Source organism: Doryrhamphus excisus, chromosome 10, assembly GCF_030265055.1.
Source record: "Doryrhamphus excisus isolate RoL2022-K1 chromosome 10, RoL_Dexc_1.0, whole genome shotgun sequence".
NCBI lineage: Eukaryota > Metazoa > Chordata > Actinopteri > Syngnathiformes > Syngnathidae > Doryrhamphus > Doryrhamphus excisus.
The window spans coordinates 19908060-19931193 of record NC_080475.1 but is presented as its reverse complement, the minus strand read 5'-3'; the positions used below and the strand labels follow the sequence as shown (position 1 = coordinate 19931193).

Genomic DNA, 23134 nt, shown 5'->3' with positions numbered 1-23134 from the left:
TTAGGCAGGTTCATTTAACAAATGTAACAACAATAATTTTCAGTTAGCTAACAGCGGTAAAATTGAACCTACGGAATGTGATTTGTCTGATATTGTTTTTGGTTCAATCTACAATGTGGCAAAGAAAGACCATTTATACTTTTTTTTCCCCAAGAAATCAAATGCATTCAAAAAAAAAAAAAAAGTTAATATCTCACTAGCCATGAACCGTATCGCACGTTACTACAGAGTACCACATTGCGCAAACTCTCCTTGAAGTACATGTACTCGCTGTTTGATAGCGTGTTATCGAAGTAGAATCAAAACAGCTTTTAAAGGGGACCTATTATGCTAATTTTTCAGCCTTTTGTATTGAGTTGTGGGCTCCTATAGAGCAGCTACACCCAATAACCGTGCACAAAAAGCGTTCTAGTTCTTCCAGAATCTGCACCTATTCAGCTGTATTCCTTTGGTCTGTTTTAATGTGTTCCACTTACGGCCTGCCTCCAGGCACAACCACTCTGCCGTGGTTGGTCACACTACCGGTGCAGAGAAGGTTCCGGTTTGTGCCGCTAACTGTGCAAGTTTTGCGAAACGGTATATAGTTGATAATAAACAGCGGGGAAAAAAAAACGAATCCGATCCGGAAGTAGATACTGGAGAGTCTAAAGTTTCAAAGTTTATTTCAAGAAGTCTCTAAATGGTAAGTAGCTTTAGCATTTTAGCGCTAGTATTAAAAATTTCTTTTGCTGGTAGGGAATCAGGAACTCCAACCACTTGTGCCTGATGGTGACGTCTTTAGGAATTGGAATCAAATGTGGCTCTCCCTTTTGCGACATTGCTAGCAAGTAAACAGCGGAACAGAGCTGTCTGTGACATCACAAATGGCCAGATTTACCACGCCTTTTGAAACAGAGTGACTTCACCCATCCCAAAATTCTTTCAGGGCTCACGTCCAAATGCGCCAACCTCATTATCCGAAACTTTGGCATCGTTTAACACGGGAATACAACATTCTAACGACATTTATAGGTCAGAAAATTGTAAAGAGCATAATAGGTCCCCTTTAATAAAAATGTCTCATGTTGTTGTAAAAGACATTTCATAATTCTAGACCAGAATTGACATCCAGCCCCCCCTCCCCTTTTGTTGTTTCTTGGCTTCTTTACTCATCCCAGGGACCTGACTGAAAACAGGCTTAGCTCAGTGCCGTCTGCGGGATTGGGGAGTCTCACTCATCTCAAACTCAGAGGCAACCCAGCGTTGTACGACACCTTCATCCCTGATCGCTTCCCTCATATGAGGTAAAACATAAACATGATCTACTGCATAGTCTGGAACTGCAAGCTAATTCTGACATGTTTAAAGCAGCAAGTCATTTTTTGTTAAAAAAAACATTGTTAAAAAAAAACATTCCTAAAGGTGGTGGTTGATGTATGAATGTTTGCCATGCTAAGGAATTAGGGTCAGGTAATTGCTAATCATGCTAATGTCATGTTAATGTTAATTACAACCTCCGTGTGTGTTTGGACAGGGTGATCGAGATGCCGTACGCCTACCAGTGCTGTGTGTATGGTTCCTGTGATAGCTACAAGTCAGCCAACCAGTGGGACGCCGAGCAAAGCAACAGCGACCAAGATCTTCACAAGAGAACTGTGGCCAGTTACCCAATTCCTGGTGACACACGATGTAAGAAAGATGGAAACATGTTCAATAAAATTAGCAAGTACCAAAAATTGTGTATAATCCTGATCAAAATCTTAAAACCAAGAATTTACAGTTTGGATTGTTGGATCTTAAAGAGGTTCTAATTAGAACTTCAAAATCCAAAAAGGAAAATTGATGGCTTCTAATGTGACTGGCAACACAAGAAGAGCCCAACTGGGAGGTTTCCCCACCCGGCACAGTGGAGGGGGCGCCACTGTGATGTGGAGTTCTTTTTCTTTCAATTGTACAGGGGCGTCAAACGGCAGTTGGCTATGTCGGAATGTTGCAGGGAGCATCCCTCGTGACTGAAGGCCCTCGTTTGTGTTACTGTTTTTTTCCCAACAGGACAAAACTGCAGTTCACAATTCCCAAAGGACTTCTTCTAGAGGAATAAAGTCGCTATTTCGGGACCGTCCTGTTTGTTCCCCTGATGTAAATACAGTTGAGAACATTTGGGGTTGGATGGCAATAGGGAATTTGGAAAATTGGACATCAGTTCCATTCATTCATTAATTTTCATTCATTAATTTTCTTCCGCTTTTACTCACGAGGGTCGCGGGGGTGCTGGAGCCTATCCTAGCTGTCTTCGGGAGTGAGACTAGTGGCCAGCCAATCACAGGGCACATATAGACAAACAACCATTCACACTCACATTCATACCTATGGACAATCTGGAGTCGCTAATTAACCTAGCATGTTTTTGGAATGTGGGAGGAAACCGGAGTACCCGGAGAAAACCCACGCATGCACGGGGAGAACATGCAAACTCCACACAGAGATGGCCGAGGGTGGAATTAAACCCTGGTCTCCTAGCTGTGAGGTCTGCGCGCTAACCACTTGATCACCGTGTCGCCCACTCAAAGTATTATTCATTCATTCATTTTCTACCGCTTTTTCCTCACGAGGGTCGCGGGGGTGCTGGAGCCTATCCCAGCTGTCTTCAAGCGAGAGGCGGGGTACACACTGGACTGGTGGCCAGCCAATCACAGGGCACATATAGACAAACAACCATTCACACTCACATTCATACCTATGGACAATTTGGAGTCGCTAATTAACCTAGCATGTTTTTTGGAATGTGGGAGAAAACCCACGCACGCACGGGGAGAACATGCAAACTCCACACAGAGATGGCCGAGGGTGGAATTGAACCCTGGTCTCCTAGCCGTGAGGTCTGTGCGCTAACCACTCGACCACCGTGCTAGTACTGAGTCCTTTTTGAACAGTTTTTGGTGGATTTTACGGGCGCTTAAACCTTTGATCAGCTGATGAACAGCCTATTTTAATGATTGTTTGGAATTAATTGCTTAATTAATTTTTTTTGTTTCTCTCCTATTTAATCTTTTTTGCATTCTGAGGCTCTACTTAGAACTTCGTTAAGATCCAACAATGCAGAATTTAAATTACTGAGATTTTAAAACTGGTCTGTATGTATGTACGGATTTGGAAGTTATGAATGTTGAGCCTAATGATTCCAGATGATCCTGATCTGGAAGAATTCCAGCTAGAAATAGAAGAGTCCAAACTCCAGGCCAGCGTCCAATGCACACCCACACCAGGTCCGTGAATATTCATCAAAATCGTTGTATTTTGTCACGAGATGACATAATTAAGTTTTCATTGAGTTTTTAGTGAGAATGACTTGTCCACGTTTTGGTGTTGCAGGTCCTTTCCGTCCATGTGACACTCTTCTGGGAAGCTGGTTGGTTCGTGTTGGGTTATGGACCATCTCTGTCGCGGCTCTACTGGGGAACTCCATACTACTCCTCTCGTTGTTCAGCTCGCCCTGCTCCATGTCGCCACTGAGATTCACCGTGGCCTGCATGGGCGCCTCTAATCTGCTGACGGGCTTCTGCACGAGCACCCTGGCCCTGATAGACGTTCTAACATCGGGGGAGTTTAGCCACTATGGCGCCCGCTGGCAAGGAGGTCCTGGTTGTCAGGTGACGGGATGGCTGTGGGTGTTTGCTTCCGAGGCAGGCGTTCTGCTGCTGACGCTCGCGGCGGTGCAGTGCGGAGTGAGCGTGACATGCGGTTATGCAAAATCACCCTCGCTCAGATGTGTACGCACATCCGCGGTTTTCTGCGTCGGTCTTTCTTTCGTCTTAGCTTGTTTCCCGATGCTCGGAATCGGAGAGTACGGATCCTCGCCTTTCTGCTTACCGACGCCTTTCCCTCCTTTGACTTCTCAGGCGCCATCTGCCTTGATCTTTCCTTTGATGCTTATTATGATGAACATCTTGTGCTTGCTCATAGTAACATGTTCATACATCCGACTGTACTGGGAATTACTCCGAGGGGAATGTGAAGGAATGTGGGATTGCGCTATGATCAAACATGTTGCCTGGCTAATCATCACAAACGGACTCATCTATGTACCGGTGGCTTTCCTCTCCATCTGCTTCCTGCTGGGTCTCCTCTCTCTCGACGAGGAGGTTTTGAAATCGGTGCTGTTGCTTCTGCAGCCTCTCCCCGCTTGCTTGAATCCCTTCATTTTCCTCCTTTTTACACAACACTTCCCGTATTTTTTCTGGTCCCGCCCGAAAACTCCTCTTCAGCTTCGCAGGGAACGCACCTTAGACTCGCTTGTTTCCGTGGAGACGGAGAAGAGCTCCTGCTCCGATTCTTCAACACAGGCGTCGCTCGCTGATGTGGATACCCTCTGCTGTAGGGTCTCCTCGAGTCTCCACACTCAAACGGACGCTATTAGATTTTCCCACTGCTCCTCCACTTCCTCGGTTCCTCTGATCAGTTCTCAGACAAGCGGCGGCAGAGAAGAACAACAAGGGAACCTCGACGAAAAGGGACTTCTAAAGAATCGAGATGTTCACAACAGTCGCCCGATGCATCGCTTAACCACGACTCACTACTCCGTTGCCCCAAATCCATGAACTAAGTTAACTGCCAGAAAAGTTGGCGCATTGCAGGCACTCGTGGGTCTTCGTGTACGGGAAGACCGGTTCTGGGCCTCAGAGACCTTTGCGAGGATGGAAGTCATGACAAGCCAATGAGCGGCAGAGTGCCTTTTAAAAAAAAGGGGCGGGACAACAAGACGTTTCCTCTGCAATAAGGAATCAAACATGGGATTGTGCTTTGTTATAAACAATGACATTTTAGAACCTATTCAGACTTGTATGTATATCTACGACAAAAGTCAAGTCAAAACTGAAATTGTATTCAAAGGGAAATACATCTTTGAAGAACTAAAAAAATTCTATGTATAAATCTTTATATTGAGGTATTGATTCTGGGGTTTAGAAGTCTCTGATAAATACAAATTGACTTTCTATTCTTATTTTCTTACTGGATAATAAAGAATTTATTGTCTCTTCAGGTAATTAACCAGAGCTAAGCTAACATTTCACATGTCAGTAATTTTTTTTTTAATATGTTCAACAAAGTTATAGACTTGGATTGTTTCTTATAAACAACTACACATAATACACATAATAGACCGACAGGGGATGTAGCTATTCTATCCATCAGCCGTGTGTAAATACAAATGTATAATACAACTACCTCTAAACAAGGACAATATTGACGTGCTACAGCTTTTTAAAAATGGTGTTTTATATATATATATTACAATATGAATGCAATTCCTTTAACAAAATATACAATCATATGTTGCTATTTAGGCTGTACATACTACTGTGTATACAAGTGGAGCTTATGTTTGAATAAAAAGTAACGACACTTGTACAGCTGTTTTTCTATATAGCGATTACTACTGTCAATTGCATTTTGTCCAAGGTTAACTCTTAATTAATCATAATTAATTACTCATATTTTCTGTACTAGATACCGTTTGGGTGGAAACACCGTCAACTTTAATAGTTCCGAGGGGAATTATTATATTTTTGAATGTTTAATACAACTGGTGATTTGACCTACTTTGTTTGACGGTCCTTGAACGCAGCATCTATTGTACTCCCATGCATAGATGGGTGTATTTAATACCTTTTTTACACAACCTCTCACAAAAAGTCCACCAAGGGGATGGTGGCTCTATCCATTATTATTATTATTATTATTATTATTGATGTTCCTGCCATAATTTCACAGTTGGAAATTTTCCCAAACTAGTTTGATGCTAATGCTAATGCTACGGCCTTCACATTGACATTCCGTCAATAGCAGCTGTAACAATAAAAACAATACCTGCACTGCTCCGGGCGATGTCGTCCGTGACAAGTCCAACGCAGCGACAGTAGATACAAAGAACTTTGGTCTTGCTACAAGAGCCATCTGCCAAAGCTAACTTTTCCCGTGCGTCAATCAATCTCCGATCAGCGTCAAACAGGAGGCATGCGTGTTAATTGTGTGCTAAAAAAAAATGACCGCTGTTAAAAAAAAAACATCCATTAACACGTTAATATTGACAGCCCTAAAAAAAAAACTTTTATTAAAACAAATGTGCATATACTGTACATATGTAGCTATATCACAGGGTGCATGCAGTATGACAAAATGGATATCAAATTGGATATCAAAGTGGTTGTTATTACACACATGTCCTCTTTGCTAGCTTGCCTCTCTCCTGCATGGCACCAGGGACTTCTCTTTTGCGTGACGATGAATTCTCTGGTACATTGTTTTGGCTGCTCTCCGTGATTGTCTAAACAGACGGGGGCATTACTTGGTATTGTGGCTTCCAAATACAATGATAAACAAAATAAAATATTTTAGGGCTGGGCGATAAATCAATATTTTTTTTTAATATCCATGTTTACTTTAAGCAGAATATCAAATTCTGCCATATTGTTGATATCGGGCTGAAGAAGGGCGAGGGGGCAGAGCAGAAACCCGGCGCCTCAGTTGAAGCTGAAGCTGATGAATTTGATTGTCGAAACTCATTTTGTGGAAAAATATGAGGATATATATCACATATCGTTATATTCAACATAAATATTTTGGGATTTGAGTTTTTGCTCCGTACCGCCCAGCCCTTGTACATTTACAGCGGAATGTTTTGTTGCTCACAAGATAAAATAGTCAACATTAAGCAAGTGCAACACTGTATCTGATTATCTGATACATTACATCAATACCACCAGCAAAGTTCTGATTCATTTCAGTCAATATGGATCTCTGCATCCAGGTGCATATCATATTTTTTTTGCACGAGATTCTAATTTATTGCCATGCACCTGTGTACCTGGTTAGCCTTTGTGATGTGTTTACTATAACAAGGAAACCATTGTGAAAAAAATAAGTTTCCAGCCACAAAACGCAGCACACGCAAACACTGCCATCTAGTGGTCATAACAAGACATAACACTTGAAAATATTTCATGAAAATAACATGAAAAAATTAAGTCCTTGCTCCAAATGTCTTTATTTTTGTGTTAATATGTCAAAGTGCAATGTTGAGTGTTGATAAAAGTGTGTTGAAAAAAGACTAGTAGGGTATAGTTACAATAATAAATCTTAGAATAATAAAATAAGTCTTCCCTCCCTCGCTCTATTGGCGGCAACAATGTTGCTTTTAGTAATAATAATTAGTCATAATAAGAAGTTTATTAAGTTTCAGAATAATATGACATGAAACGCCCCCTATCATGAGAGCGCGCACTTAACACAACTGATCTCCTGATGGTGAGGCTGACATGCTTACCACTAGCCCACAGTGGGGCCTTTCTGAATCACACCTGCTGTGATTAAAGGTAATTATTCCTTCAGACTCCCCTCCTGCTTCCTGATCCGATTGTTATTATTCAGTAGTAAATGGCAGCGGAGTTCCGTGTTCACTTATGCGGAGGTCTGTTGAGTATTGGTTAAAGGGTATGGCCCTTTACACCCGTCTTCTGTTTGTTGTTGTGATTTGGCATGACAAAAATCATATTGAATTATTAACTAAATAAAAGTTCTTACCGTGGTCTTCTGAACAGCATGTTCTTCTGTGCATTTCCTGGCCTTCTGCATGAACAGTTGCTTGTTGTGTCTGAACTCTGATGCCTACAATACAAAAAATGTCCCAAGGTTGTTTCAGACCGAGTAATACCTGCTTTAGCCAACAGAGCAACGCTTCTGCAATCAAACTGTGGGCTCAAAAGAAATAGCATAACAGATAGCAGACCAATAGACCAAGCGTTCTTAGTTCTTGCAAGAGAACATGCAAATAAAGTTGTCCCTCGTTTATTGTGGTTATTTGGTTCCAGACCTCAAGTGAATTGCATATTAATGGAATATTTTTATTATAGTTGTTGCATAGAAAACATGGTTATTACCTCCTTTATTACTCAATAACAGTTTGCGTTACTGAATAGTCCATTGATATACGCCGTAATATAAAATATTTGATTGTGGTTGATTGTGAATGCCATTAAAAAAAAATTATCGCCGTTAGCCTACCATTGATACGCACTATGAGGTTTGTCACTTAATTGATATATTCATGTCACTCGATATGAATATGCCATCCATAGACAAACACTCCGACACTAATGCTAGCTTTGTTTACATCACATCGTACAACGGTTACAGGATACAGTTTATTTTCTTGTGTCCGAAGTGACACAAGAGGCAGTTCTTCAAGCATGGCAATCTACTGAGCTAACTAGCTAGCCTCCAATTTATTTATTCTAAATGTAAGAATGGGTTTGAAACCGAGTGAGGAAGATAGACAAAATAAGGTTGTAGGTTGAAGGTACACAATAAAATTGAGAGAGAAAAAAACTCACTATATCAGCCATGAGAGGGTCATCTGGATTCGGTTCAGCCATCAAAAGCTGGATAGAGGTAAGGACTGTTGAGATGTTTAAGGAGGGCTTCCAGGCTCCCTGTTAAATATATGTAACAGCATAAATATTACACAACACTTAAGAACCAGGAAGAAAACTACATTTCACACATAAAAAAAATGTGTTCAATTGAGTTTTTTTACTACCTTTGGTGGGGGTTTGAGAGCATCATGACAGATACGTCCTGAACTGTCAATGTTGGGGTGGTAGATGGGGGTCGTAAATCGCATTTTGGGTGGCTCAAATGGGTATCTTCAAAAAGCACATGGCTGCTAAGTGTCATTGGTAAAAGTGCGCATCGTTTGAAAAGCATATATTTCACAAATGTTACCTCTCTGGGACTTTGACCTCCAGGGAAAAGATTCCGCCTTCGTACGGAGTTCCTGCTCCGCCAACGATCTCTGTAAATAACAGGAAAGGGTAAAGTAACCATGAAGATGAAATTTGAAATTGAAGTGTCTTAGCATGTAAAAAATCATGTATTTGTTAATGAATGCAGCATAATGGTGTAAATAGATGCCTGCTACAGCCTTCCATCAATATCTATATATATATAATAATATATATAGATAATAATATCTATATATATAATAATATATATAGATAATAATATCTATATCAAAAACAAGCATATTGTTCATATCGATATGGATTGGATTTAATTAGGAGGTCTCATATTTCAAGATGGCGCCGCCAGAGTGCAAGCTAGTTATGGCAGATGTCTACTGTGGCGTTTTTAAGTGTTTAATAGCGTTTTATTTAAGATGTAAGACGCTGTGATTTCTGATTAGTATCACTATTAGTACTACGAGGACAGACACTGAAAAAAACATTCTGTTTACAGTTATGTCAAAATATAAAGTTAGCTATTTTTGTTGGTTCCGCCCTATTGCCATATTGAAGTATTATCGTTATCGCCATGTATTGCAAAGAGCCAAGTCAATCACGAATTGGTGATGTCGGGTAGTAATTATTTTATTTATTTATTCATTTAATTATTATTTTTTTATTACAAACTTCACTGCTAAGACTTACGAGCACGCAGGTCATCGATGCGTTCTTCGGTCTGCCAACAAGTGATACCCGGAGGCGGTTCGGTGCTCAACATCTGGAGCTCTCTCTTCAAACGTGAAGCTCTCTGCATTCTGTAGACAAAAAAAAGAGTACCAAATGAATATTTGAATTACCTTTCCACGATACCACCATATTAAGTGTTCTCCCGTTCACATTATCACAACAGATTCAAACCTGAAGTTGCTAGCTAGCTATGTTTTGCTTAGCTTACCGGCGTTACCAATGTAGCCATTTCGATAAAAATAATCACACTTGTTCAAATTACACCCAACTTACTTTATGTTGTTTTATTTCTCCTCTGTTTCGTTTTCTTTTCGACTTCAGTGACACAACGTCGAGGAGCTAAAAAAAATATGTCGGTTTGTGTTTCCTTCTGGTGTGACGTCATCAGCCGAAGTTCTTCTTCTTCTTTTGGTTTAATGGCGGGTTGCATCCATGACTTTAAAAGGTGCATACCGCCACTTACTGTACCAGAATATATATTATATATATATTTACTTACTTTATGTTCGGGTGAGTAGTAGAGATGTCATATAATATTAATACTACTAATAATGTTAATAAATACTCTAATATTATATAATTCTGATAATTGTAATATTTGTTTTACTAATGTATATCAGCCGAAGTTCTTCTTCGTGTGCATGAATATGAACATTCTCTCAGTTGACGGACCACTAGCGCCATCTCGTGTTATTTTTAATGTACTACATTTGTTGTCGTTAAAAACAACATAGATACTTTTTTTTTACTGAATTCCAAGTGTCCAAACAGTTTTTAACACATGTAATAACAACATTTGTAATATCTTAGTGTGTAGTATATGATAATATATAAAAGGTGAGACGCTGAGACGAAGGTGAAGTTGCAGTTGGAAATAACCGCTGTCCTTTGCCTCATCCAATCAGAACATGTTGCGGACAATCCGCAGTCAGGATTATTTTTCTTTCGTTTTCATTTCCGGGAAAGATCGAATAAGGAAATAGTGAAGTTGTGTTTTTTGGGGAACGACATATATTCTTTTAAAAGATTGTTTGGGAACGTAATTGTTGCGTTTTTGTGTACTTTTTCCAGGACATTATTTTTATTTAGTGGATCCATTCAGACTATTTTCCAAGTCACCTTTGGTCAAGGTAAATCAGATCTGAGGCGCCACATTGTACTGGTTTGGTGAGATCAACTATGAGGTTATTTGTTGTTTTATTTTAGTAAGATAACAGAAACTACTGTAATGCATGGAAGGCAGGTCAGTGGCTCCCACAGTGGGCACCACTATCCCCTTGACAAAGACAGTCCACCCACACAGGAGGACCTTTGGCATCTTCCTGGACAGCTAAGTGAGTAATTTTCCCCTTCTTTTTGCATGTAGTATGTATACACCGCATTCTTCTGAAAATATTCCTAAATTGTACTACAGTACTTTTATGTGTACTTAATATCTTAAGGAATAAATCCATCTCTGTGGAATAAAGAAGATGTCGCCCACTGGCTCCACTGGGCTGAGAAGGAGTACTCGCTACGGCGGCCTGAGAATGAACGCTTTGAGATGAACGGCCGAGCGCTGTGTCTGCTCACTAAGGAAGATTTCCGACACCGTTGCCCAAGCTCGGGTACGACTCCGCCCGAAGTTAGCATCCAATATGCATAAATATACGTATATACTTGTGTGTTTCACAACGTTTTTGTCTGCAGGCGATGTTCTCTATGAGATCCTTCAATGTGTGAAAAAGCGACCAACGGGCGTTGTATGCCAGCCTCCGAACGCGTCTCGCATCCAAAACGCAGACAAGACCAGGATGCCGGACTCAAACGTTGAAGAGCAACTGTCACCTAACCTTGATAACACGCAAGGTCAGCCATATGCTTTGGAAGATATGTAATAAGACTAGACTGTATTGCTATAGTCAGACTTAAGCACCATAAAATAAAGTTAATAAATATTAAATATTACTCTCTCTGTCATTAATTCCTAGTAAAATGTTGTATTATCATGTTAAAACCATGCAAAATTTCAGAAGTTTGTGATGGCTCAAAATGCTCTGTTTTAATAGGCGTGGCATAATTGTTCCTTTGTGATGTCACAGAGGGACAAACTTCCTTATATAGAAACTGCTACGCTGTTTACTTGCTAGCAATGCCTCAAAAGGCATTTGTTTCCAATTCCTAAAGACGCCACCATGAGGCACAAGTGGTTCGAGTTCCTGATTCCCTACCGGCAAAAGAAATGCATTTTAGCCTAGCGCTAAAATGCTAAAGCTACTTACCATTTAGAGACGTCTTGAAGTAAACCTCAAAACTTTGGACTGTCCAGTCTCTACTTCCGGATTGGATTTTTTTTTTTCAGTGTTTATTATCAACTATATACCGTTTCGCAAATCCTATACAGTTCACGGCTCGAACCCGAACCCTTTCTCAGTGTGACCAACCACAGCAGAGCGGTTGTGCCTGGAGGCAGGCCGTAGGTGGAACACATTAAAACAGACCAAAGGAATACAGCTGAATAGCTGCAGATTCTGGAAGAACTAGAACACTTTCTGTGCTGGTTATTGTGTGTAGCTGCTCTATAGGAGTCCACAATATTCAATACAAAAGGCCAAAAAATGAATTTCATACTGGACTGTTTTTGTGAACATGGGCCATTATGCAGCTGGACTACCCGTCACTTGCTGAAGCTGTACGCTTTTCCAACAGTTTATGAGTGTCCTAACTGTGTTTATTTTGTGTGGATCAAAACTGCTAGTCTGTGTAGCATAATAGCACAGATGCTAAAATGCTAACGCTACTTACCATTAACGTCTTGAAGTAACCTCTTATCTTGAGAAACTTTGTATGTACTGGCAGCGGGCGAAATGGCCATTTATTATCACCTCTTATTTCGTTTATTAACTCCTAAATAGTTAGTGGCACAAACCGGAAGTGTGACCAATCACAGCAGAGTGGGCGTGCCGGGAGGCGGGGTGTGGGTGGAGTACATTAAAACAGACAGTTTTTGCTGGAACCACGAAATCCAAAGAAATACAGCTGAATAGTTGCAGATTCTGGAAGAACTAGAGCGCTTTCTGTGCTGGTTATTGTGTGTCGCTGCTCTATAGGAGTCCACAACTCAATACAAAGCATAATAAATCCCCTTTAAAGACTTTTGCTTTCAGTTTAGTGACACACCCCACACTTTCCCTGCATGCTTCAGTTTCAGTAGCTTTTGTGATTTCTTTGAGACTCTTGTTCCTTTCTCAGTTGTGTTTCCCACTTGTGTGTCTCTCCACAGTTGCACAGTTCTGCCCTGAAACAGAAAGCAACACCCAGGAAGCTCTTAATTTGACTTGCCAAAAGGAACCTACAACAACGATGCAAAGACCCGATGGACGTTTGCCAGGTAATGCTGGAAAAATAATGTATTTTCGGCAATGTAAGGCGCATTCAAAAGCCTTTAATTTTCTCAAAAATAACCAGAAAGTATTAAGTACTACAATTGTTGCTCATATCACCTCGTACTTCGGTACGAGGTATATTATTTAAAAAAAAAAAGAAAAAAAGAAAACCTTAAACTGTATTATGGAAAGCAGGAAGTGAACAAATGTAACAGTTACTGATTGTAAAAGTACCAATATAGAAAATATGTAATATTACCTTGTACTTCAGTACGGGACAAAAAATAAAAAATAAAAAATAAAAAAAAAAAAACAACCTCAAACTGTATTATGGAAAGCAGGAAGTGAACAAATGTAACAGTTACTGATTGTAAAAGTACCAATATAGAAAATATGTAATATTACCTCGTACTTCAGTACGGGACAAAAAATTACAAAATTTAAGAATAAAAAAAAAACCCAACCTTAAACAGTATTATGGAAAGCAGGAAGTGAACAAATGTAACAGTTACTGATTGTAAAAGTACCAATATAGAAAATATGTAATATTACCTCGTACTTCGGTACGGGACAAAAAATTACAAAAAAAAACAAAACAAAAAACCCAACTTTAAACTGTATTATGGAAAGCAGGAAGTCAACAAATGTAACAGTTACTGACTGCAAAACTGATGATCATTCTTCCTTTTTTTTTTTTCCAGAGTGCAGGTTACTGTGGGATTACGTCTATAAACTGTTGTGTGATGACCACTACCAAGAATATATCCGCTGGGAGGACCAAAGCAGCCTGGTGTTCAGGGTGGTAGATCCCAACGGCCTGGCACGTCTCTGGGGATGTCACAAGGTGAGCGCCAAGGTGACCCACTGGCCCCCCACTCCTTGAACACTACTTCAACCTAATCGTCGTTTCACTGCCGCACACAATTTTACGTGGGGAAGCAGTAGTATTTTGTGTTGGCACTGTACTTATCAGAACTACAGTAAACCTCGGATATATCGGACTCGGATATATCGGAAATTCGCTCACAACGGACAGATAAAAAAGAACCGATTTTTCTGTAATGCATTTTTCCAATAAAAATTCATTGCATATATCGGATTTTTTATAACGGATTTCGCCTATTTCGGACAAAATCCCCAGTCCCGTTCCAATGCATTTCCATTAAATTTCCCTCGCATATATCGGATGGCCGCATCGTGGCGCTCCGATTCGCCGAATCGTGACAGGCCGCTATACGACGTCATTTGCAGCGTTTGCAGCGTTGCCTGCGCGTCCAGGTACATTGGAAACATAGTCAAGGAAGTGCCTTTTTATAACGGATAAAATCCGATTTACGCATATACCGGATATAAATCCGATATATGCGTAAAACGGACATTTTCCGGTATACGCATATAACGGATTTCGCTTATATCGGACAAAACCAGTGGGAACAATTGAATCCGATATATCCGAGGTTTACTGTATTATAACAATAAATAAAATTTAAGCGTTAATAAATAATTTCGAACGTCATCTAGACATTTCAGGTATCAACTTATTGCCACCGGTCTCACCTTGGCCACCCCAATGAAAAAAAAAAAAAACGGTTCGTATCTTGCAGCACCAATGACGTCACATAATAACGACTTTCTATGTTTTACAGAACCGAGAAAATATGACGTATGAAAAAATGTCCCGTGCTCTGAGGCACTATTACAAACTGAATATCATCAAAAAGGAGCGAGGACAAAAACTGCTCTTCAGGTCTCTTTCGTACTATTTTGTACTCTTTATCGTTTTCAGTGTGAAACATGTTATTTTTTTTATCACTTCTTAGGTTTTTGAAAACACCACAGGACATCAGGAAAAACCAGTCCCTGGATCACGTTCCTCTACGTGACTGTGACTTTTCCGACAACACTCCGACATATAAATTAAGCAAAGAGAATTTTGAGGTTTCACCGGATCGCGCCTCGCCGCAGTGCTCTCCAACTCGGTGACATGATAAAAAAAAGATAATGTATACTGATAATTTTTATTACTTTTCTTTAACGACTACTTCCTCTACGTCTACACGGTTACTTACAGTATGTTGGACACTAGTCGGCAGTGTTTGGATCCGGCATCAAAATTCTTGGAATAATATGTGGAGTCATACACTGTTTTTTTTTTGCATCCATTAAAAACACAATTCAAGAAACAATACAAGCAGTTGATGTTTGCTAAATACAAGGATGAAGAGTCTTGAACCAGTCATGATGTGCTATATATATCACTATATTGACACTTACTATGGTACCCATTATGGCATTAGATGGTCATATCACCGAGTACTTTGGTACGTGACAAAAAAAAAAAAATACAAAAAAAATACGAAAAACATCAAAAAATAAAAGCTTTAACTATATTAGGAAAAAAAAAACAAAAAAAACAACTAATAAAATAAAGTAAAAAAAACCTGAAATTATATTAGGAAAGCAGGAAGTGAACAAATGTAACAGAAACTGTAGTTACTGATCTAATTTGATGCATGTTCAAATGAAAACAAAAAAATAATAAAAATAAAATTATAAAAAAAATTATTAAAAAAAACTTAAATTATATTAGGAAAGCAGGAAGTGAACAAATGTAACAGTTACTGATTGTAAAAGTACCAGATGGAGGGGTAGGATTTAATAAGCTTTGCTTCTTCCTACTCCTTTTGGACATGTGGAACTGGGAACTTATTATGGGATGCACTCAATTGGAATCTGATCCATACCAAAAAAAAACAAATTAAAAATAAAAAAAATTATAAAACAATTATAAAAAAAACTTAAATTATATTTAAATGTAACAGTTACTGATTGTAAAAGTACCAGATGGAGGGGTAGGATTTAATAAGCTTTGCTTCTTCCTACTCCTTTTGGACATGTGGAACTGGGAACTTATTATGGGATGCACTCAATTGGAATCTGATCCATTCCAAAATAATAAAAAAAATAATAAAAATTTTAAAAAATTATTAAAAAACTAAAATTATATTAGGAAAGCAGGAAGTGAACAAATGTAACAGTTACTGATTGTAAAAGTACCAGATGGAGGGGTAGGATTTAATAAGCTTTGCTTCTTCCTACTCCTTTTGGACATGTGGAACTGGGAACTTATTATGGGATGCACTCAATTGGAATCTGATCCATTCCAAAATAATAAAAATAATAATAATACAATTTTTAAAAAATTATAAAAAAATTATAAAAAAAAAATTAAATTATATTAGGAAAGCAGGAAGTGAACAAATGTAACAGTTACTGATTGTAAAAGTACCAGATGGAGGGGTAGGATTTAATAAGCTTTGCTTCTTCCTACTCCTTTTGGACATGTGGAACTGGGAACTGATTATGGGATGCACTCAAAATGTAATAAAACCATTACCATTACCATTACCATTACCATTACCATTACCATTACAATGCGCTTGGTGTTAGTGAGGGTTTTGTAACCTTGACCCAGTATGTCTCTCACAATTATCGAAACGACAACTCCTTCTGTTTAACCAGCATTCAATTAACAGTCCTCATCTGATGGTGTCACATGGTAGCCAGTTTCAGGAAAACAAATTAGACAGGAACCAACGCATAGACAGTAAGAGTGTTGTAAACCAGGAAGTGTCACATGTGCATGACCAACATGCTATGGCTAATTGACCTCGTTTGAAAAGGCATCCTGATAAAAAACCTTGTCTCATTTTTCACCGGATATCTTCTCTGAGCTTGGCAGATGTTTTTTGGCTACTCCAGCCCAAGACCGTTTATGCTTTTTGTTGAGCTGAAATTCCAATCGCTACAATCGGAACTCCCGACTGGCAACCTGGAAAATGGTCTTAGAGGTGTCCAGCGTTAATTTTCCTCAACGACCTTCATCGTTATCTTTCTCTGGGTCTGGCTTCTTGGCGACCTACCAGTTGGGGGTTGCGCAATGCTTTCTCCGAAACGCACCTTGGTTGGTGCAGACAGCGCCATCTATACTCGGAGCGTCAGCCGGGTCTTTGGTAGCCGCTTGCGTTGCCTGCCAATTGAACCTGGGTAAGTCGTCAGTTCTTATGAATATCCGAGTTTTTAAAGATGAAATTATTTATCATTTCTAATTGAAAATTCTCCTTTTCTAGTAACAATGCGAAACGAGATGCTTTACTTTGCCAAAAAAATGAAAGGTTTCGCACTTGGACCGTTCAGCCCTTCAGTTAATCTTCTGCACTGGTTAAGATACGTCTTAAATAAACATCTTCCATCTGATGCACATCTTCTCGCAAGTGGACGTCTCGCTGTGGCTCTGACCCGTTTGGATAACGGCGAACACACGATCATAACAGAGTACCACTCCAAAGATGATGTCATACAAGTAGGAGTATTTCCATCTTTTGGTGATTCGTAACCAAATATTTTTGTCATGAATTTTTCTCCTTAAAAATTCCAACCTCCAGGCTCTGCTTTGTAGCTGTTTTGTTCCTGGATATTGTGGCATGCTCCCTCCCTCGTTTAATGGAGTTGTGAGTATTTTTTTTTAAGCGCACCGTGAAGCGCACCAAGCGCACCAAGCGCACCTTAACTCGAATAATTCCACGTCATCGTGTCTTACAGTATTATATGGATGGAGGCTTCAGCGGAATGCAGCCCGTGCTGTCATTACCCGACCGCACGTTAACAGTTTCTCCATTCTCGGGCGAGACGGACATCTGCCCCGCAGACACACCCTGCATGTGGGACATGGTGGTGACCGGACTCACGCTAAAGGGCAACGTCGCCAACGGGCTGAGGTTCTTTAATGCGCTCTACCCCTTAAAAGTGGCGGTAAGTCAGTTGATTACTTTGGAAAAAAAATACTGTATGTCGTATATAAACAAAGTAAATCTTTGAGTAAACACACAAAGAAGTCATTGATAAGGAATGCCAGGAGTGCGTTCTGTCTTTAGACTGTGGAGCAAGCCTATCACAGCGGCTACAAAGATGCCATTCATTTTCTTCTGAGCAACCGTAAGTCGGCTTAAAAAGGAAAATATACTAAATATACTAAATATACATCTTATTATGTAACACCATCTCGTTTTCAACTTGCAGAGTTTGTCTCCAACAATACAATGAAAAGGATTTCCCAGGAGGTTGGAAATTACAGTCGCACTGAAACGTCAGCTTTACCGGAAGAGGAAGAGGAAGAGGAGGATGTGGATGAGGAAGTGGAGACGACAACAAAGATGACTTTGACAGAACCTTCTCTCACTTTTGACACATTAAAGAACGGTTTGCTTTGCACCAGTACATATTTAACAATTTTTTTTATTTACCAAAAAAAAAAAAAAATTATCATGGAAAGCAGGAAGTGAACAAATGTAACAGTTACTGATTGTAAAAGTACCAGATGGAGGGGTAGGATTTAATAAGCTTTGCTTCTTCCTACTCCTTTTGGACACGTGGAACTGGGAACTGATCAATTGTAATCTGATTCATAACAAAAAAAATAAAAATTAAAATAAAACGAAAATAATTAAAAATTTAAAAAAAAATTGATTAAAAAAATTAATTATATTAGGAAAGCAGGAGGTGAGCAAATTTAACACTTACTGATTGTAAAAGTACCAGATGGAGGGGTAGGATTTAATAAGCTTTGCTTCTTCCTACTCCTTTTGGACATGTGGAACTGGGAACTTATTATGGGATGCACTCAATTGGAATCTGATCCATACCAAAATAAAAACAAAAAATAAAATTAAAAATAATAATAAAAATTAAAAATGAAAAAAAAATAATTAAAAAACTTAAATTATATTAGGAAAGCAGGAGGTGAACAAATGTAACAGTTACTGATTGTAAAAGTACCAGATGGAGGGGTAGGATTTAATAAGATTTGCTTCTCCCCAATCCTTTTGGACATGTGGAACTGGGAACTGATCAATTGTAATGTGATCCATACCAAAATAAAAATAAAAAAATATATAAAACAAAAATAATAAAAATTTTAAAAAATTATTATTTTTTTAAAATTATATTAGGAAAGCAGGAAGTGAACAAATGTATCAGTTACTGATTGTAAAAGTACCAGATGGAGGGGTAGGATTTAATAAGCTTTGCTTCTTCCTACTCCTTTTGGACATGTGGAACTGGGAACTGATTATGGGATGCACTCAATTGGAATCTGATGCATGTTCAAATGAAATAAAACCATTACCATTACCATTACCATTACCATTACCATTACCATTACCATTACCATTACTCCAAATAACAACACTATGTAGTGAACATTAATGTGAATTATGATTATTTATCTTCCAGGTCTACTTGGAGATGTGATGAGTTACAGGAGCATGCTGGAACTCCCTGCTGGTTACTTGACCTACTTCTTGCTAACTATCATGCTGGTCTCACAGGCTCTGATAGCCACTCAAAAAAGGTTCAAGAAAATTCTAAGAAAATGCTAAAAAAAAAAAATTATAATAATAATAAAACCACCAATGGTTTTGGTTTTAAAAAGTCTAACATGGATTATTTCCCTCGCAGAGTACAGTTGCTGTTCCGACAGATTCCAGACTTGGTGTTATGGACTTGGTATAGCCTGAGGCAATTTGGAGTCTTCTTTTTTGGCATACTGTTTGGTACCTTCAAGAAGAACGTAAAGGACACGTAAGGCACAGCTGACACATTATCGACATTAGAGTGAACACTGATACATTTCCTAGTCTGTTTTTTTTTTTTTTGCCATCCAGGGTTTTGCCCTTCATGCTGGTCTTGCAGTTGGTCAGGCAACAATCAGAAGACGAGGTTCCGCATAAGCAGATCGACCAGACTGCTTACAAAGAACCGTCTTGCCGCGTTCACTCCGACAGTGTCAAGTGTGGGAGTCTTCGTTCCCATACACCTTTACGAGGTTTATGAAGTACCAGAAATAAAAAAAGCGGTAAGACTAAAACGTAGCAAGAAGGCTTACTCATGCTCGTTTAGTCTCATTTTTTTTTTCAAGGTGTGTATTTTCTCACTGATCGAATTTGAAAGTTGAGTTTATCTATCTATTATTATGTATCTTCTCTGAAGTGTAGCAACATGGTAGCCTCAAAACAACATTCAAAGCAAAGATTGTTCAACATCATGGTGTAGGGGAAGGATACAAAAAGTCAGCTCAGAGATTTTGGCCGTCATGTTCCACTCTGAGGCTGGTTTTCAGTTTTACGCTGCCAAAATTTGGAACGGTCTTCCAGAAGATGTGTGACAATCCTCAACTTTGGCAATGTTCAAATCCAAGTTGGAATCACTTCATTTTGAATTTTATGGAACAATTTTTGGAATTATTTTAGAATTATTTTCTGAAGTTATTTTACCCTTTTTCTGTAAACACTTTGAATGACTTTGTGTATGAATTGTGCTCTATAAATAAACTTGCCTTGCCTAATTATATGCATTGTAATTTATTCATCTTATATTTATATAGCTGACTGAAATAATGCTATTTTTTTCAGTAGATTCATAATGAATGTTGAAGGATCATACGGATAACACGCATCTGCTGCTCTTCTGTTCTGAACGTGCCATCGATCCGGCCAGTCAGCCAGAAACCAGCTGCTGAATCATAACTGAATCATATAGCAGTCTAATTACAGTACAGTATGTACTCAATATGGAGGAAAATTACCGATTATCACAACAACAAACCTCCCCCATTGCTTTGTTCAGTACTGCAATATTTATTTATGACATGCTCATATCGCTTTTCTACAGTTTTCCTACCCCTGTCTTAGATAGAAGGCTAAAATCATCATGCAGCAACCCAACACTCAAAAAATAAGCTAACACAGACTACACGTTTGTGACCTTTAATTTAATACCTGTTCATATCAATATATATATATATATTTCTATTCAGTAATGAATTAATATCCATCCCACAATCACATATTTTGAATAAACTTTCTTTTAGGACAAAAAAATACAAAAAACAGGTCTAAAGTTGGAAAATAAAGACTAGAAATTTTGTATTTGAGTATGGACTATTTATTCTTATATCTATCTATCTATCTATCTATCTATCTATCTATCTATCTATCTATCTATCTATCTATCTATCTATCTATCTATCTATCTATCTATCTATCTATCTATCTATCTATCTATCTATCTATCTATCTATCTATCTATCTATCTATCTATCTATCTATCTATCTATCTATCTATCTATCTATGTAGTAATAGTTGGTTAATTATAGAGTAAAACAATTTCATGGTAAGCCAATTCATGCCAGAGATCAGGTAAATTGATGTAATGAAAATGACCAATTAGACAACTAATAATTAACAACAACTAAAAATAAAGATTAATATAATGTTTGTTGTTAAAATATGGCTGAAGTATATACTTTTTTACTGTTCATTTTTTCTCAAGGAGGATGAAGAGGAGAGACCGGGAATATACTATCAAAGGTTCTCCTATTTGGCAACAACAAAGCATGAATGCAGGTGGATCACAAGCATGATGCCGGGATTAGCCTGCTGCTGTGTTTAATGTGACTGTCAGGTGGTCTAAATGTTTGAACCACATTGTGGTCACAATAACATAATGTCAATAACATTTATGCCAGTGGTCTCAAACACGCGGCCCGCGGGCCTAATGTGGTCCGCAGGACACTAGTTTGAGGCCCCCCGCCTTGATATGAAAGTTTAATGTTAGTGCGGCCCGCACAAGTTTTTTTTATATGGATGCTGTATGGTATCATGTACCCAGAAAAAATTATTACGTTTGATTAATGTTCATGTTAAAGGTTAAATAACTGTTAATAGTTATCCTCCCTATCCGTGTGGAAGTGGTAAGTTTTTGGCTATTTAAGTTGAAAGGAAATAACTTGAAGGCTACCGTTTAGGTCGCTAGCTAACTCTAGTTTGCGAGTTAGCATGTGTCTCAAGACCCTGCAGTTGCGCAATATGTTGTAAATAAAAAAAGTATAAATGTGACTATAGTCGTGTTTTGTCATGTCTACAGGGCTCTAATAATGCTTTGTTAATTTTTATGTGAAAAAAATAATTTGTCTACCCACCAACTATATGTGGTTTATTAATTTTTTATTATTTGCCGGTTTGTTATTATTATTAAATTTATTTATTACTGATTGATTGATTTTCTTTATTCTTGATTTATTTATTTTTCATGTTATTTTGTGCAGAAAAATAAAAATTAAGATATTTGAGAACAGTGGAATGTTTTATCAGAGCTTTTATTGTAGAAAATCGGAATCAAAGCACTGAAAAAGTTTGTATATTTTTCTGTTTTTAATACATTTTTTTGAAAACCAGTCTCACCCAGACCCTAGCTCCAGTTGCCCCCCAGGTAAATTGAGTTTGAGACCCCTGATGTATGTCAATCCATAACTTGTCATCCTTTTCACCTAAAAGTATATTTTTACTCTCATTTGGAATGACTACATTCAAGCTGGTGCTTGTGCATACTTTATCTTCTGATTACACTTTAGAGAGAGGGTGAAGGCATTAGGGTCATGTGCTTGATGGTGTGCAAAGCCTTTACTTATGCTGTGTAGATAGATATGCCGTAGTACATTTAAAGTAAGTGCTTGAACTGTATGCACGTGAGGATTTGTATGGTCATGTGTGTGTGCAGCTATTGCTTTTATTTATTATTCCACCCAAAATTTTTTGCTTGGGCGACATGTTCCGAGGAATATTTTAATGGAAACTTGTCTGGTTTTGACTACATTAATGGTAAATTAAGTAGCTTTGAATGGTGTTTTTGGATCCTTGCTGGGAATACGAAATAAGAATAATGTCGTCTCTGTTGCAGAGCTAATTTGAAGTTTGTGGTTGATCTGTTCAGAGAAGATTTTTTGTACTTTGAGAATCTGAAATTGTCCAAAAAACGAGAGGTTTATTACTCGAACCAATGTGACCTTGATTATTCAAAGAGCGTCATTGTGAATCAACATATGTAACCGATTCCCAGTTAGTTAGTTATGAGTCAAAACAGTGAAGAGAAATATCAAGTTCCAGAAAAATGTGTCCGTTTCGGAGTCACAGGAAACATGTGACCCGCCATGACTGTTTATCTGTCTTGAAGTTGGGTAATCTGTGAGATCCGTAGGGGGATCATTCTCATTAATCCTGTTCACGCAATCAACAGAGTGAAACAGATGTCAGGTTTTACTGAGGATCACAGTTTCTATTTTAATGAATGAATGTTTGTTTTTATAAAAAAAAATAAACAAACATGTATGTGAGACTGTTTACTCGGTATCCTGTAATCCATAATAA

The 23134-nt window shown here is 38.4% G+C and overlaps 4 protein-coding genes across 10 annotated transcripts in view; 3 read left to right on the top strand and 1 right to left on the bottom strand.

Annotated features, from left to right (window-relative positions):
* Window positions 1-5371, top strand: part of LOC131136695 (leucine-rich repeat-containing G-protein coupled receptor 6-like) — a 46682-nt gene extending 41311 nt beyond the window's left edge. For both annotated transcript variants that reach the window (XM_058083860.1, XM_058083859.1), the window contains exons 16-19: window positions 1158-1283; window positions 1514-1668; window positions 3165-3245; window positions 3352-5371. In XM_058083860.1, the coding sequence (XP_057939843.1) occupies window positions 1158-1283; window positions 1514-1668; window positions 3165-3245; window positions 3352-4577 (1588 nt within the window). In that variant the 3' untranslated portion in view covers window positions 4578-5371. The remainder of the gene's footprint in view (window positions 1-1157; window positions 1284-1513; window positions 1669-3164; window positions 3246-3351) is intronic.
* LOC131136719 (ubiquitin-conjugating enzyme E2 T-like) overlaps window positions 1-9936 on the bottom strand; it is a 67567-nt gene extending 57631 nt beyond the window's left edge. The window contains exons 1-8 of one of the 5 annotated variants that reach the window (XR_009131792.1): window positions 9780-9936; window positions 9465-9574; window positions 8761-8830; window positions 8576-8681; window positions 8370-8468; window positions 7561-7644; window positions 6199-6304; window positions 5848-6029 (exon numbers count right to left, since the gene is read on the bottom strand). Coding sequence is in view for 4 of the 5 variants with exons in the window: in XM_058083906.1 (XP_057939889.1) it covers window positions 6002-6012; window positions 6199-6304; window positions 7561-7644; window positions 8370-8468; window positions 8576-8681; window positions 8761-8830; window positions 9465-9573 (585 nt within the window). In the remaining variant the exon portion in view is untranslated. Of the gene's footprint in view, window positions 1-5847; window positions 6030-6055; window positions 6305-7560; window positions 7645-8369; window positions 8469-8575; window positions 8682-8760; window positions 8831-9464; window positions 9575-9779 lie in introns of those variants that run through there. The other 4 variants (XM_058083906.1, XM_058083904.1, XM_058083907.1 and 1 more) reach the window with 4 other exon arrangements.
* A 413-nt stretch (window positions 9937-10349) lies between these two features.
* LOC131136713 (transcription factor ETV7-like) lies at window positions 10350-15079 on the top strand. Of its 2 annotated transcripts, none has more exons than XM_058083896.1 (8): window positions 10350-10673; window positions 10746-10840; window positions 10949-11113; window positions 11196-11354; window positions 12769-12876; window positions 13573-13715; window positions 14518-14618; window positions 14692-15079. In XM_058083896.1, the coding sequence occupies exons 3-8, from the start codon at window positions 11050-11052 to the stop codon at window positions 14852-14854; spliced, it is 738 nt and encodes a 245-aa protein (XP_057939879.1). In that variant the 5' UTR covers window positions 10350-10673; window positions 10746-10840; window positions 10949-11049; the 3' UTR covers window positions 14855-15079. The 2 variants fall into 2 exon arrangements, with proteins under 2 accessions (XP_057939879.1, XP_057939877.1); XM_058083894.1 differs by having other exon boundaries at window positions 10488-10636; window positions 10713-10840.
* Window positions 15080-15726: 647 nt separating this feature from the next.
* On the top strand, window positions 15727-18936 carry LOC131136711 (patatin-like phospholipase domain-containing protein 2). The gene is made up of 6 exons (XM_058083890.1): window positions 15727-16918; window positions 17002-17234; window positions 17317-17382; window positions 17474-17683; window positions 17806-17866; window positions 17951-18936. Exons 1-6 carry the CDS (start codon window positions 16711-16713, stop codon window positions 18211-18213), a joined length of 1041 nt encoding a protein of 346 aa, XP_057939873.1. The 5' UTR covers window positions 15727-16710; the 3' UTR covers window positions 18214-18936.
* Window positions 18937-23134: the final 4198 nt, after the last annotated feature.

What these genes read in the sequence shown, in the direction of transcription:
- LOC131136713 (XM_058083894.1), top strand. Translation starts at nt 10,735, where the DNA reads ATGCATGGAAGGCAGGTCAGTGGCTCCCACAGTGGGCACCACTATCCC. An exon ending in ACACCGTTGCCCAAGCTCGG is followed by an intron (nt 11,114 to 11,195) that starts GTACGACTCCGC and finishes TTTTGTCTGCAG; the next exon opens with GCGATGTTCTCTATGAGATC. An exon ending in TAACCTTGATAACACGCAAG is followed by an intron (nt 11,355 to 12,768) that starts GTCAGCCATATG and finishes GTCTCTCCACAG; the next exon opens with TTGCACAGTTCTGCCCTGAA.
- LOC131136711 (XM_058083890.1), top strand. Translation starts at nt 16,711, where the DNA reads ATGGTCTTAGAGGTGTCCAGCGTTAATTTTCCTCAACGACCTTCATCG. An exon ending in TGCCTGCCAATTGAACCTGG is followed by an intron (nt 16,919 to 17,001) that starts GTAAGTCGTCAG and finishes CTCCTTTTCTAG; the next exon opens with TAACAATGCGAAACGAGATG. An exon ending in CTCCCTCGTTTAATGGAGTT is followed by an intron (nt 17,383 to 17,473) that starts GTGAGTATTTTT and finishes CGTGTCTTACAG; the next exon opens with TATTATATGGATGGAGGCTT.